General features: G+C 60.2%; 1 protein-coding gene across 2 annotated transcripts; it reads right to left on the reverse strand.

Annotated features, from left to right (window-relative positions):
* Positions 1-568: 568 nt before the first annotated feature.
* Positions 569-14172, reverse strand: MOB2 (MOB kinase activator 2). 2 transcript variants are annotated; one of them, XM_031942558.1, is made up of 5 exons: positions 13897-14172; positions 6117-6277; positions 5271-5364; positions 1905-2029; positions 569-1438 (listed from the first exon to the last, which is right to left on the reverse strand). In XM_031942558.1, the coding sequence occupies exons 1-5, from the start codon at positions 14112-14114 to the stop codon at positions 1143-1145; spliced, it is 894 nt and encodes a 297-aa protein (XP_031798418.1). In that variant the 5' UTR covers positions 14115-14172; the 3' UTR covers positions 569-1142. The 2 variants fall into 2 exon arrangements, with proteins under 2 accessions (XP_031798418.1, XP_031798417.1); XM_031942557.1 differs by lacking the exon at positions 13897-14172 and adding an exon at positions 7098-7144.
* Positions 14173-14373: the final 201 nt, after the last annotated feature.

The raw sequence follows: 14373 nt of genomic DNA on the forward strand, positions 1-14373 counted from the left end.
GTTGACTCCCTAACACAAGGTCAATTTTTCTTTTCAGATGAGCAAACTCCTATTCCCGCAGAGACGTACCGCCTCTAACGTTTCTAAAATCTATTCGAGTCTGACTGTGGTCGTCAGTTAGAGTTGTCTAGCTCTGAAATGGGTGCATTTAGGACTCAACTCTTAGAGACTTACTATTTCTCCTACTAAGTCTTTGAGGCCTTCAGTGGCTGCTATCAGTGAGAAGATGTAAAGCATTCAAGTTAATTCATTACCTGCGGCACTTTCAGCAAAGTGCCATTTCCCGGCTGCCTCCTCAGTGCAGGGGGCTCTTGTTGAGCTCCTGCCTTTTGTGGTTTGGCGGAGATAGTTCAGAGCTGCCCGACAGGGTCCCGGCCCTTGGACCCTCCCGGACAAAGACAAGCCGCCCTCCGCGGCAGGTGTACGGGGCGCTGACCCGGGCACCAGGAACTTGGGGCCGGCTCTCCCCTCCGTCCTGCTGATCTGGGTGACACCCCCGGAAGGATCAGGCAGATGAGGGCTGCCCCCCCCCCCCCGACCCCCCCCCCCCCAAGAAACAGGCCTCAGGCCTGAGGGAGGATCTTTTTATTATTATAGAACAGAGGAACTAAAAGAAGCCCAAGGTGACGTCACCGCCCTGGCCCCTTCTCGGGACCCCTCCTGGACACACCCTTCCTTTCCCCTGGCCACGCCCACCGGTCACCAGCAGGAAGCTCTCCGCCCACGAGCTGGGGGTGGGGCAGCTTGCAGGGGATCCAGGTCAAAGGGACGCCAGAAGCGAAGCCGTCCAGCCCGGGGTCCGCCGTCCGTCCGCTTCGGGAGGCAGGGTCACTCTCCCGACAGAAAGCGGGGCGGCCCCTCCGCGCGGGAGGCCGGAGGCAGGAAGAAGGCCGGACCAAGGGAAGCGCGGGCCGCCAGAAGCCGGGCGCGGCTCCGGCCGGGGGCTCCCTCCGCGCGCCGAGCCGCGAGTCCTGGGGCCGGGCCCCGTCTCCTGAGTCCGCCGAGAGTCAGTGCGCGAGCAGGCGCCCGTGAGGGTGCGCGTGGGACGGGGGTGCGGGCAGGCGGACGCGCCCGTGCAGAGGAGAGAGAGACGAGGGCTGGGCCGTTCCCGGGTTGGTGCGCGCCCTGGCCCCCGCGAAGGCTCATCTCTCCTTCACGTGGTTCTGTGCCCCCCCGCTGCCCCCGTTCCCGCCCGCGCCGCCGCCCCCGCTGCACAGGACCTCCGTGAGGTCATCCATGACCGTGACCTCCTTGGAGTCAACCAGGTTGAACTCCCTGATGAAGAGGATGAAGTGTGTGTACAGGGTGTTCAAGTGTCCGTGCAGCTCCAGGGCCAGCGTCTCCTTGAAGTGCGCCGCGTAGATGTGCGCCAGCACGTGGAACAGGTAGCGGCAGATCTTCTTGACCAGAGACTCGAAGGAGTTGGGGAACTCCTTGCCTGGGGGCGGAGAGGCCACGTCAGAGCCTCCCTGTCCCCGCCTTCTCCCCCAGGCACTCCCTACCCCTGGGAGGGGCCAGGGCCGCGGACTGCCCCCGCCCCAGAACTGGCCCACTTCTCTGGAAGCGGTTGCTCCGCTTCTCGCTGTTAGAGAAGTGCGCTCTGCCTTTAAGGGCAGACTCAGGGGCCACCCCTTCCACGAAGCCCTTCCAGATTCCCCTGCTCTTGGCGGGGCAGGCTCCCCTGGGAGATCACCCACTCACTTCTGGCCGGCTAAGGGGCCAGTCCACGCTTCTTCTCTGCCCAAACCCATGTCCAGAACCTCCCCCTCCCCCCCCAGGAGCCCCGACACCCAAAGCTCCCCAAGGCAGCAGGAGGCGCACTCCTGGCTGAGGAGGGGCCCAGGCAGGGGCACCCCCGAACCCCCCTCTGGCCCTGGCAGTCCGGGGCGCGGCAGAAGGCCTACCATATTTTGTGGGGAACACGTCCTCGTCCGTCACCAGCTTCTGCACCGAGCTCATGACGAAGTCGACGTACTGGGGGGCCGTGCACTTGGTCTTCTTTCCCCGCTCATCATACCAGTAGTACTGCCTGGGGGGCGGGGAACCAAGAAGCCTTGGAGGGAGCGTCACCAAGCCCGGCTGCCCCCTCGCCAAGCCTGCCCCATCCCCCGCCTGGCCAGGCCCCCAAACATCGCCCTCCCCGAAACACCTGCCCTGCAGAGGCTCCCTAGCCAACCTAAACATGCATTAAGCACCTACTGCGTGTGGCCGGCTACACTAAGGAGATGAGCTTCCCTGCTCCTAGGGAGGCTGTAACTTAATGCTGAGAAGGGGGGGGAAGGCGGGGAGGGGGGGGAACCACCACAATCTGGATCCAGCGAGGACACAAACAGAATCCAGGGCACAGCAGCCAAGAAATGCCCGAGGCTGCAGAGCCGGGCCAGGTCAGCCGCCCCCCCTGGCTGGCTCCTCAGGGCCCAGCAGTCCCAGGCAAGCCACGCTGCTTCCTCCTAGCTGGCACTACCCACAAGCCCCATGGGCCCGCAGCAGCTCTCCTACCCTACTGAGCCCCCAGCTCAAGCTGAGGGAGGGCCAATGCTGTCGGCCCACTTTCCTTGCCCCCCCCCCCCCCATGGGAACAGCCTTTCCACCTCCCCAGCCAAGGAGCTGGGCCCTTGCCCTCTCCTCACACGAAAGAGTCAGCCAGGGGACTGGGGAGGAGGAAGAAGCTGGGGGTTCAAGGACTAAGACTTGAGAGGGAAGGAGAGGAGAGGGAAAGAGGGGAACCCATTTTTGAATGTCTCATGATGGGGGCCACAGGCAAGAGTTGCTTAGGCTGAGGCGACCCGAGGAGGGGAGATCTTTCCTAGGGAAGGAAGCCCACGACTGAAGAGCTCCAGGAAGGGCGGAGACATGTGTGGTAGCCGGGTCTGCCTCTGCCCTCTCGGCCTTCACCCATTTCCCTGCCTGGTGGGGCTGTTGGCACAAAAGCTTCCCAGGACGCCAAAGGCAGGAAAGCCCTTACAGAGAAGTTCCAGCTGAGAAAGTCACCTAAGACCCACTCCTGGCCTGCGGCCCCCAGGCCCAACGGCCCCAGTGCAGCCCCCTAGTGACACCAAGTTGCCAACGCTCCCCAAAGGCAATCCAGAATTCTCCCTTCGCCCATTCTGTTCGCCTCGAGCCAGACATGGCTTTGAAATCCTGAGTCTTCCGGACTAAGCAACCTTGGCCAAGTCTAGGCTTTGATAAGCCTCAGTTTCCTCCCCTCTAGAATGGGTACTAAAAGCAGGTGTTATTCCTCCAAGGGAAAGGGCTGTTATTCCTCCTCCAAGGCCTTTCAGGGCTCCAGCCAGGAGGCTCAGTCACTTCCTTTAGGATGGCTATTCACACAGGGAAACTCCTGAAGGCTGCAAAGGTGGAGCAGAGATGCAGGGTGGGGTGGCCCAAATCATGTCTCTCATTAACTGGGCTTCATTCAGCATCAAGGCAGGTTAAGGAGCTCTCTCCAGCCTGAAAAGAGGAGTTCTCTTCTTCACTCTCTGGGCCCAGCCCGCCAGCAAGGGCCACAGCATTTGTGGACCTCATTTATTTACCCTCTGGGCAACTTTTGGTCCCTGTTGTTCGTGGAGAGCACACCGAGGCCTTGGCCCTCAGAGATCCCAGGCTGACCATCTTAGGAAGAGTAAAAGAGCCTCTTTAGATTGGCCAGAGAGCTATCCCTTCTCTTTCCTAGCCTGCCCAGTCCCATTCTCAGAATCTATTTCTGAGAACACCTTTCTCCACCTTTCTTCCCCATTATTGTGGAGGGCGACACCATCCTCCAATCCCCCAGGCTCAAAACCTAGGTCTCATCCTGGAGTCCTTGTTCTCTTTCACCTTCCAAATCCAACACAGTAGCAAGGCATGTCACTTTCACCTCTGCAATAGCTCTGGTCACTTTCACCTCTGCTGCATCTCTGGTCACTTTCACCTTTGCTACATCTCTGGTCACTTTCACCTCTGCAGCATCTCTGGTCACTTTCACCTCTGCAGCATTTCTGGTCACTTTCACCTCTGCAGCATCTCTGGTCACTTTACCTCTGGCATTCTGTCACTTTCACCCCTCTGCACCCATTTCCTTTCCCCTGTTCCCTTTTCCCCCTCTGCCCCAATCCCCCCCTGGGGGCTCCCCTATTTTTTATTTCTTCCCTAGGATAAAATGGTCTCTTCCTTAAGTGTAGGACTGACCCTATCACAGCCCTTCCCAATTAACTCCAGCGGCTCCCCTTTCTCTCTAGGATGAAATCCTCTGCTTGGCTTTAAAGCCCTTCCCACCTGGTCCCTCGCTGCCTTTTCAGGTTGGTTATACATGCATGCCACGTGCCTGCATCCCTCCACAGACACAACCCAGCAGCTTGCTCTTCCTTGCCCATCATATGTTCACTGGCTGTCCCCCATGCCTGGGATGTTCTGTCTTCTGGCTCCTTCAAGACTCGTTTCAAATCCCACCTTCCACAAGAGCCCTTTTCTGCCTCCACATTCCCTTGTCTCTCCCTTGGAGTGTGAGCTTTTTGAAGGTAAGGACCAGGTTTCTGCCCTTCTCCATGTCCTCGGTGCTCAGCACTTAGTAGGTGCTTGTTGATGATTAAGTTCGGCCTAAGCACCAAGCTCTCCTTGCCTCAAGGAGGCCCCTTACTCCTCCCCGAGGGGTAACATCAGAGGGCGCTCCCCTGGAATCACAAGGCGCTGCAGAGACACCGACACGCTCACAACCACTCCTCTCTCTCCTACCGCTGAGACAGCCCAGGGAAAACCAGGGCCTCCCCGGCTCCACCTCCCTTGATTTGGGACAAATCAACTGCTACCTCTAAAGGTTCTCCCCAAAGCCTTGAAAGGAGAGGAGTCAAAAGGAACAACAAGCCCGACCCCCTCCCCCCATCCAGAGAAAATACCATTTATAAGGAAACTGAAGAAGGGCCCAAGAGAGCAGCCCCCAGCGGTCCAGGCCACACCAAGGACTCTGAACGGGACCTGAAGGGCCAGCGGGGGCCACGGGGAGCCGCCACTCGCACAAGTGTCTCTGCCTAAGAACCATTTGGAGTGGCATGAAATACTAAGTCCAGGATCAGATCAGATAAGGCCGGGTCCGTCTTCCCCCATGCTGAGGGGGGGGCCCTGCTCCGGCGCCTCCTCTGCACCTGGGCATCAGTGGGAAGTGGCCCCCGCCCTGGAGCTTCCCTCCACTCTCTTAAGCGTGTGGCCCGTCAGGTGCAGGAGGCTGCAGCCCGGCGCGTGGGGGCCAGGCTAGCCTCGGCAGCTCCGGCCGGCCCCGAGGGTCCCCGGTCACTCACGTGTTGCCCACGGCCATCGTCTGGCAGCTGTCTCCCGTGCAGAACTCGGAGATTGTGCTGTACTGGAGGTTGATGTGGTGGAAGAAGGTGGTCGCTGGGAGAGAGGACAGAGAGAAGGGGGGTCGGCCCTGAGCTCCTGCCAACGCCGGGGCCCCCTGCCCTGCTCCACTGGGCGCTGGGGGCCGTCCTACGGGCCAAAGGCCCTCGGAGCCACAGAGAGCCCCCGCCCAGGGGGCCAGAGTCCCGAGCAGCTGCCACCCGTGCACCCTGACAGCCCAAGTGGGTGTCCCAGAGGGGAGTGCTTCGGCGAGTCTGGACAAGAAGGGGCAGGCAGGGCCGGCCTCCCAGATAAGAAGCCTCCCTGTTCCCTGGGAGGACGACGGCAGGCAGGCAGGATCCCCCAGCACCAGGGCCCGCTGTGTCCAGTACCCTCCCCAAATGCTCTGGAGCCCAGGCCAAGCCTTAACCTTCCCAGGGAAGTGGCCGGGGGAATTGGGGGGGGGGGGGGGGGAGGCTGGAGCCACTAGACAGAGCTGGTACAAGTAGCAGCCCCTGAGGACCTGACCCGCTCCCTCATACTGGGCACCTCCCGGAGGCCTCCCAAGGGCCTCACTCCCGGTCCCTCCTGGGGTCTCCACAATTCCCAGGGGGCTTCTGGTTACCCAAGGTCGATGCCAGGGTAGGCGGAAGCAGCCCCTGCAGCTCAGGGGCCGGAACAGCCGTTCTCCCCAAAGCCAGATGCTGACTCCGCAGAAGCCCCAAGGAGGGGCTGGCCCCTCCCTCCCCCCCCCCGGGGTCTCAGGGGGCTGCGAGCGCAGGATGCGCCCCCGCAGGAGGGCTACCTACTGTTGCTGGCCAGCCACTCGTTGAGGTCGATCTCCCTGGGCAGCATCACCAGCTCCTTGAACTCAAAGTCCGTGATCCGGGACTGGGTGTACTCCGGTTCCAGGTAGAGCTTCTTCTCCTCGGGGGCTGGCTTCTTCCCGTTGGGCTTCGCCTTGGACTTCCTGCAGAGACAAGGGAGCGCGAGGTGACGGGCCGGCCAGACGGGGGGGGGGGGGGGGGGGGGGGGGGGGGGGGGGAAGGGGGCACAGCAGTCCGAGGTCAGCCTCAGACACGGTGCAGACCCTCGGGCGCCTCTGAGGACGGGGACCAGCCGCCCAACAGAATCAGAGCCACTCCGACCGCCGTGTCCACTCTCCACATCCTTCCATGGCTCCCCAGCAATTTCAGGGACCTCTGACTCCGCCCCAAGACAAGTTTCTCTGGGCTCTGCCCACCCCAGCGAGTCCCTGTGCTGGCGGAGCTTCCAGCCGTTCAGGGCATGGAGAGCGTGGCCCTGGGGGACACCCCTGCCTGGGGCCCCACCGGGAGGAGAGCCCCGCCCAGCAGACCCCCCCCCCCAAAAGGCCGTCAGTGGGTGCCCGCCGGGGCCCTGGGACAGAGCGAGGTCGGCCTTGGGCCTCCGGGCGTCGTGGGGACCAAGCAGAGACGTCCGCCTGGGCTCCCGGCCAGAGCACCAAGGAAAGCCTCGGGCCCATGGGGTGGCCAGAGCCCTGGGCCAACGGACAGCGCCACCAAGTGGTCCCCAAGCTGCCCACAGGCCAGGCAGGCCTCTTGCTGGCAGGGCTGCCCGGGCCCCCTCCTCCCCCCATGTTCTACATGACTTTATATCTGTCACAAATTCTGTTTCTTGCCTTCTCAATGGGGGGGGGGGGGGGGGGAGAGGAGGGAGGGGATGAGGGAAAGAATCTAGAGCTGAAAATAAAGTAAGAAATGAATTTTTTAGGTTTAAAAAAGGCCAGAGAAGAGCAGCGGGCTGGGAACCTGGGCGGGTGCTGGCCCACCCACAAGGCCATCGGGGAAGCCCAAGCCGAGGCTGCCTCTGGGAAGAAGGAGAGAGGCCGGGGAGAAGGCAGCCGGGCCGGGGCTGGGACAGAAGCCCCGGGCAGGAAGGGGCTGGAAGTCGGCCAGGAACACCGAGCTTCTCTCCTCATAAGGCGTGCCGGCCCCGGGCTGCCCACGGGCCTCTTCCTGGCAGCGCCGCCAGCTCCCCATGCCCCCGGCCCCTCCTCCAGGAGCCCCCCTTGTTGATGGCTCTCAAAGACCTGACTCACTGCAGGCATCCTTGGCTTCCCAGCCCGGCTCCTCCCCTCGCAGAGGGCCATCATTTCCTCTCCCTTTTAAGGACTGGACCGAATGCAGGCCCCGTCCTCCTCCACCCCACCCTCTATGACCCAACGGACTTGGCAGGGACGGGGCAGGGAGGGGGAGAGAGGAGGGGCCCTCACACACAGGCTGCTTAAGGGCGTGCTGGAAGGAACGGGTCCGGCCCCGCAGCCAGGCCAGAGACCGTTAAGGGGCCGGTGCTGGCCAAGGAGAAGGGTCGGAGCTGATCGATGGCCAGAACAGATAGGGCAGACAGGCGGACAGGTGGACAAGTGGACAGACAGACAGAAGTCAGACAAAAAGACAGGCAGAAGGCAGACAGACAGACAGGTGGACAGGTGGACGGATGGACAGAAGGCAGACAGAGACAGAGAAAAGATGAGGAGCTCTGTGGCCTGGGAGCAGGCTCGGCAAGTGGGGGTGGGATGCCGAGGGTCACTCAGTTGGGGTCCCAAAGGGTCTGTGCCTTTATCAAGGGTGTCCTTCACCTGACAGGTGTCCCTGCTTCTGGGGCATCGAGAGTCCTACCCTGGAGCCACCCCCGGCTCGTTCCTCCTCTCCCCCAGCACACAATGGGGCTGCCAGCCCGGCAGTGCCCCCCAACCCCCAATGCCTTGTCCCCACTTCCCAGGTGTACTTCCCTGCCTACACTGGGGCCAGCGCTGCCCGGGGGGCTTCCCGGCCTCTCCCTTCTCCAGCCCATCCTTCTCATATCCAAACTGCCAAGAAGCTGTCTCCAGGCTCGAGGGCCTCCCCATCATTCCCCATCCTTGCCCAGGCTGCAGCCGCAGCCCCACTGTCCCCCCACCCACCCAGAGCACCATGACCCGCCTTTACTCATCTGCACACCCACACTATTCACTCTCCCACACAACTTCTGTAAGCCCCCGAGAGCAGGAACGGCTTCGTACCAGTGCGGGCAGAGACGCGAAACCTGGAGGACCCGATTTCAAATCCTGTCCCAGTCACCTGTCTGACTGCCTCAGTTTCCCCCATCTATAAAGTGAGAACAGTTGTGGTCCCCATCTCCTCAAAACTGTTGTGAGGAGCAAATGGTATAAAACACAGAAAGCGTCCCTATACCAAACCAAGACTGAAATGGGTTCATGACTTAGGCATAAAGACTGATACTATGAGCAAATTAGGGGAACGAGGGATAGGCTACGCTCAGATCTGTGGAGAAGGAAGTAATTTATGGCCAGAGAAGAACCAGACAACTCATGCACTGCAAAATGGGTCATTTTGATTATATTAAGTTAAAAAGTTTGTACAACAAAACCAATGCAGCCAAGATTAGAAGGCAAGCAGAAAAGGAGGGGGAATTTTACACCCAAGGGTTCTATAAAGACTTCATTTCTAAAATATAGAGAATAAATTTGGACTCAAATTTATAAGAATACAAGCCGCTGTCCAGCTGAAAAATGGTCAAGGGATATGATTAGAGAATTTTCAGATGAAGAAAGTGAAACCGTTTCTAGTCATATGAAAAGGTGCTCTGAATCACTATTGGTCAGAGAAGGCAAAGTAAGAGAACTCTTACCACTACATACTGGGAAAACTGGGACATTGTTGCTGGAACTGTGAATGGATCCAGTCATTCTGGAGAGCATTTTGGAACTGTGCTCCAAGTTATCAAACTGAACACACCCTGTGACCCATCAGTGTTTCTGCTGGGCTTATATCCCCCAAGGAGGGAAAGGGACCCACAGGTGCCAAAATGTTTGTGGCCGCCCTTTGTGGAGTGGCCCAGGAACTGGAAAGTGAATGGAGAATGGTTGCCCAAGTTCTGGTATATGAATGCTATGGAATACTATTGTTCTGTAAGAAACGACCAGCAGGATGATGTCAGAGAAGCCTGGAGAGACATGAACTGATGCCGAGGGAAATGAGCAGAACCAGGAGATCACTGTACACGGCAACCACAAGATTACGATGATCAATTCTGAGATGATTCAAACCAGTTCCACTTGTTGAGTGATGAAGAGAGCCACCTACTCCCAGAGAGGACTATGGGAAATGAGTGTGGATCACAACATAGCATTCTCACTCGGTTGTAGTTCACTCGCATTTTGTTTTCTTTCTCATCCCCCCCCCCCCCTTTTGATCTGATTTTTCTTTTTAACACAACAAATGTGAAAATACATCTGGAAGAATTGCACATGTCTAACAGACACTGGATTACTTGCTGTCTAGGGGAGAAGGAAGGGAGAAAAATTTGGAATACAAAGTTATGCAAGGGTGAATGTTCAAAACTATCTTTACATGTATTTTGGAAGTAAAAAGCTTTTATTTTAAAAAATATGTATCACAAAGAAAAAAAAAAAGGTACACAAAGTGTTATGCAAACCTTAAATAGCCACAGAAATGCTTTGTTTCCCAAACACCTAGAACACAGTATTTCATAATTGCCCTGTTGAATGGATAAAAGACTCTGGCTGCAGTTTCTAAGAATCTGTCTCTGATCCTTACCCTCCTCAGTCAGCCAAAGCCTCTGCCTCTGCCAGAGCCAAGATGCCGAGCTTGCCCCTTTGGTGCCCACTCTCCCCTGGGCAGAGATGCCGGGATCTGGCCCACAAGTCCTTGACTTCTCTTTCAAGGCAGAGTGATCTGCTCTGGAGAAGGGGCCCGGGCAGAAGTCACCCACCCCCCAGAAAAGAATGTTGACGCTGGAGACAAAGGCGAGAAGGAAGCGTTTCGCCACAGGGGCATTTCTATGGTACTGGGAGGCTGGCAGAAAGCTGCTCCTCTGCCATCTGATGGCCACAACGAGGCTGAGTAGAGGCAATCATTCCCTCATCTTATAGAGAAATTGAGGCACAGAAGGTCACCCAACTCATGCCCACGGGCCCACAGCCCAGAACTTTTTAATCTGACATCAGTGGATAATGCTGGCCGGCCCACTCTCCCCTCACCCACCTGCCTGCCGAAAACAGCAGCTTTTAGGAGAAAGTCCCCGGCAGGGAGCAACAGGGAAAGGGACGAGAAGAGCAGCCCAAGGAACGGGCATTTTTGGCCCACCAAAAGTCAGCTTCCCCAGGAGCAAGGCCAGGAAGCTCGGGGCCTGAGAGTCCCTGAGCTTGGGGCGCCAACACCCCAATTCAGACCCTGCTGGAAGCCAGAAAAGGCCGGGGCTGCAGCTGGTCCCAGGCAGGCTAGGCTCTGCCTTCCCTGGAGCCCCGCGGTGCATCGAGAGACCGCCCCAAAAGCCAGTGGAGTCAGGGCCCCACAGGCAGGAAGCCGCCGAGCCGTCTGCGCCCCGAGCATCCGAGCAGAGCACTTCCACTCGGCTGCTGCTGCTTTTCTCGGCTTTGTCCCTTTTGTTCTGATTCCTCCTTCACAACATGACTAATGTGGAAAACGTTCACTATGACTGTGCAGGTATGACCCGGGTCGGGCTGCTCGCTGTCTTGGGGAAGGGGGAGGGAGGAGGGGGAGAAAATGGAAGCAAAGCCCGATCCCAGCAAATGCTGAAAACGAGAAAACGTTAAAAATTCCCAGTCAATGATCACAACAAGGGGCCCCAAAGGCCCCGAAACACTAAGACCACGGGCAGGTGGAAAGATGGCGGCCAAGGGGCAGAACAGGGTCGGAAAAGGAAGTCTCCCGAAAGTTTTACAGAAAAGCGACGACGACAAAGAGCAGAGGCAGCGAGACCCCCTTGAGAAGAGCTTGGTCGGTCAGCGCCCGGCAAGGAGCCCTCGGAGCCGGGCCTCCAAGGCATCCGTGCCCATTCTAAGGGCACCCAGCACGGATGGCAGGGCAGGAACCCCAGAAAGGGCTTTGGGCAGACGGTCAGGCCGAGTGGGACCAACATACCTGGACTGGAGTCGGGCGCAGAGAGAGGGAAGGCTGCTCGGCTGCCTAACGGACACACAGTAAGGTGAGGGCCCATGGGGCCCAAAGCTGAGAAAGGGGATCAATCACTCTCTGGAACTGGACACTCCCTCCCAGAGACAAAAGGCATCCGGGAGGCAGGCCCCACCTCCTGTGCACGCCACCGTTTCCTGAGAAGGGTCTCTGGGGGGAAACCTGGGGAGAACCTCCTAGGAGACAGGCCCGGACTCCACGGCGACTGTCCCAAAAGAAGAGTTGAGGCAGCCTGGAAGGCTCTCCTTAAAGTCTGGCATCCAGCAAGCAAGATTTCACAAAGGGAACAACCGTGCTCGGCAACGCTCTGGCCACAAAAAGCAGCCGAGGCACCAGGGAAACAAGGCCCCACGTTAAAGATGGACTCCCCTCAGAGGGGGGCCGTGAGGGTGGCAGGTCGGGGTCCCCATTCACAAAGGAAAAACCAAGTGGATGAAGGATGCAGAATATTATCCAGATCATGACATCATCGAACAGAAAACCTGGCAATCGGCCAATCGACCCTGCGCACCAAGCAGCTCAAAACGGACCACGAGACAGGAGGCTGGAGGGTTACAATGGCAAGGAGCTTCAACGACCAAAACTTCCCCAGCCCAAATTTTAGCTAACCTGCTCCCTGTGGGGCTGGGCGGCCAGAGAGAATGAGCAGCAGCCAGAAGCTTAGCCCGAGCTCTTGGGGGGAACGGGCGGTGCATTAACAAAAGGAACCCTCAAGATGGCCCGGTCGCACACTCCGCCAAGCTCCCCGGGGATGGCCCGGGCAACCCCATCGCTGCAGGACACCCCCCCCCCCCCCCCCCCCCCCCCCCCCCCCCCCCCCCCCCCCCCCCCCCCCGGCAGACCCATCCACAGCACAGGCGGGACTCGAGCTACCACGGCCCGGTGGCCACCACCACGGTTGGGCCCCGGGAAAACGGCCACAACTGGGAAGCACTGGCCAGTTTTCTGAGACTCGGGGCAAAGTTATAGGTTCTGGGTCTGTGGGGAACCCCCCAATGCTGAAGTCTGAGCCCTCCCCTGCAGGTGGCAGATAAGCAGTTGGCTCAAGAGGGTGACCAGGGTGGTGGCGGACTGGCTGGAGACCCCAGGGGCTAGAAGAAGGCCTGGCAGGGGGCTCTCCTGTAACCCTTCTGAAGAGTCAGCGGAGAGAGAGGGAAGAGCCAGGGGCACCGTGGAGACCCGACAGCAGAAAAGATGGCTGACCAAAGCTATGGAAGGGAAGCAGCAGCTCCAGCCCAACCACCACCTCCCTGGGGGGAAGAGGTGCCGAGGGGCCGGCTTTGGGGGCCGCTCTGTGGCCAGGCTGCTCCAGGCCAGGGAACGGGGCCAGATGTCGAAGCCCTCAGTCCAGGCCCAAACACCCACAGCCCCGCACTTCTTGGATGCACAGTCTGGGGCGAGGAACTGGAAAGCCCAACAAAACCTGAGGATTATGGGCCAAATTCACCCTCTGCTCGGGCGGGCTGCGGAGGGAGAAGGCGCAGGGGGCTAGTGGCCGAACTGGTCTTCACACGCTCACACACGTACCCGAGTGTGCACACAGCGCCCTCCTTCCACCCCCCAGATGCCGGCACTCTTACACTCAGACACTCACACACATATTCACACTCAGACACACACTCGCAGACACTCACACTCCTGAGGAGCGACGAGTCCAGGGCAAGTCTGAACGGGGCTTCTCCAGTCCCCTGGAGCCCGGTGAGCACCTGCCGGTCTGTGGGTGGGAGGCAGCGATGCTCTGGGCCCATCCCTAGCAGAGCGCGGGCCTCTCCTAAGCCAAGGAAGGGAAAGGCGGCCAGCAAGAAGCAGAGCCGGAGGCCCCACCTTCCCTGGGGCCGCCGCGGGCTTGAGTCACCCCCTAAAGCACAGCAGCCCCCGCACAGGCAACCCCAGTGGCTCTGGCTGTGCCGGGGCTTCCTTCACGGGAGGGGGGAGGGGAGTCCGCCCCAGACCAGAAGGGACAGAATAGCACCCCCCCCTCCCCCAGGCTCCGCCCCGAGCTGCAGCGGGGTGGGGGTTTCCTGGCTACGGACCCGCAGGGGCAGGGACAGAAAGTGTTGCACTTCCCATGTGGCCCGCAACGGCCCCAGTCGGGGCTGGGGGGGCAGAGCCCAGGTGGCGCCGGGGGCTCCAAGAGGCAGAGCCTCAGGCAGGACTCCGTGCTTCCTCCCGCGAGGGAGTCTCTGGGTCCCAGGGACTTCCCTGCTGGCCTGGCCCCAATTACGTTCGCAGCCCGGGACACTGGGGAGCTCCAGAATCCCGCTGGCTCTCGGGAGCTTCGGCCAACGGCGGCCGCTTTAGGTGCCGACCCTCCCCGGCTCTCACTAGGAAACGAAAAGGGGGCCCCCCAGCTGGGGGGGGGCGCGCGCGCACAGACACATACACTCACACATGACGCATTTTGGACTGTCTGCCTTTTCCCAGGGGAGCTTGGGCGCGCGCGCAAATACACACACACACACACACACACTCAGGACCCTAAGATTTAGGAAAGAGGCAAACGTGCTCGGGCCCTGGGCTCCCCCGGGCCCCCAGAGGAGCCCACCCTCGGGCGCCCCCCCCGCCAGGGGAGCAGGGGCGGGTCCTTTACCTGAGCACTTTGCCCACCGCCCGCAGGACCATCTTGCAGCTCAGGGCAGTTTTGGGGGGCGGGCCGAGCGCGCCTCTGTCTCCGGGGAGGCTGCAATGGTCTCCGACCATGGTCCAGACAAAGCCCGGAGGGGCCGGGGCGCGGGGCAGGGACTCCTTCCCGTCACCAGATTCTGCTCCCTCCCTTCTGGGGCTGCCCGAAAACGAGTCCAACCACATTCAGCAAGTGCCCGGGACACTCGGCGCGCCTGCCCACCTCCCTCTGCCGGCCAGCCAATGAGGACGCGGCCAGCCAGAGGGGAAGCCCGGCCCCACAAGACAAACAGCTGCGGCGTCAGAGCCGGCAGCACAAGGGCCCAGTGTGCGGCTCCTACCTGGGAGGAGCGGGAGGCACGGGAGGGAGGTGCCGGGAGGGGCGGGCCGCAGGGCCGGGTGGGAGGGGCCGGGAAGGGCGGCTCCGCCCCCAGCCCCTCGGCTC

The sequence above is a fragment of the Sarcophilus harrisii genome, chromosome 6, assembly GCF_902635505.1.
Source record: "Sarcophilus harrisii chromosome 6, mSarHar1.11, whole genome shotgun sequence".
NCBI classification, from domain to species: domain Eukaryota; kingdom Metazoa; phylum Chordata; class Mammalia; order Dasyuromorphia; family Dasyuridae; genus Sarcophilus; species Sarcophilus harrisii.

What these genes read in the sequence shown, in the direction of transcription:
- MOB2 (XM_031942558.1), bottom strand. Translation starts at nt 14,114, where the DNA reads ATGTGGTTGGACTCGTTTTCGGGCAGCCCCAGAAGGGAGGGAGCAGAA. An exon ending in GCGGTGGGCAAAGTGCTCAG is followed by an intron (nt 6,278 to 13,896) that starts GTAAAGGACCCG and finishes TTGTCTCTGCAG; the next exon opens with GAAGTCCAAGGCGAAGCCCA. An exon ending in ACGATGGCCGTGGGCAACAC is followed by an intron (nt 2,030 to 5,270) that starts GTGAGTGACCGG and finishes CCCGCCCCCCAG; the next exon opens with GCAGTACTACTGGTATGATG.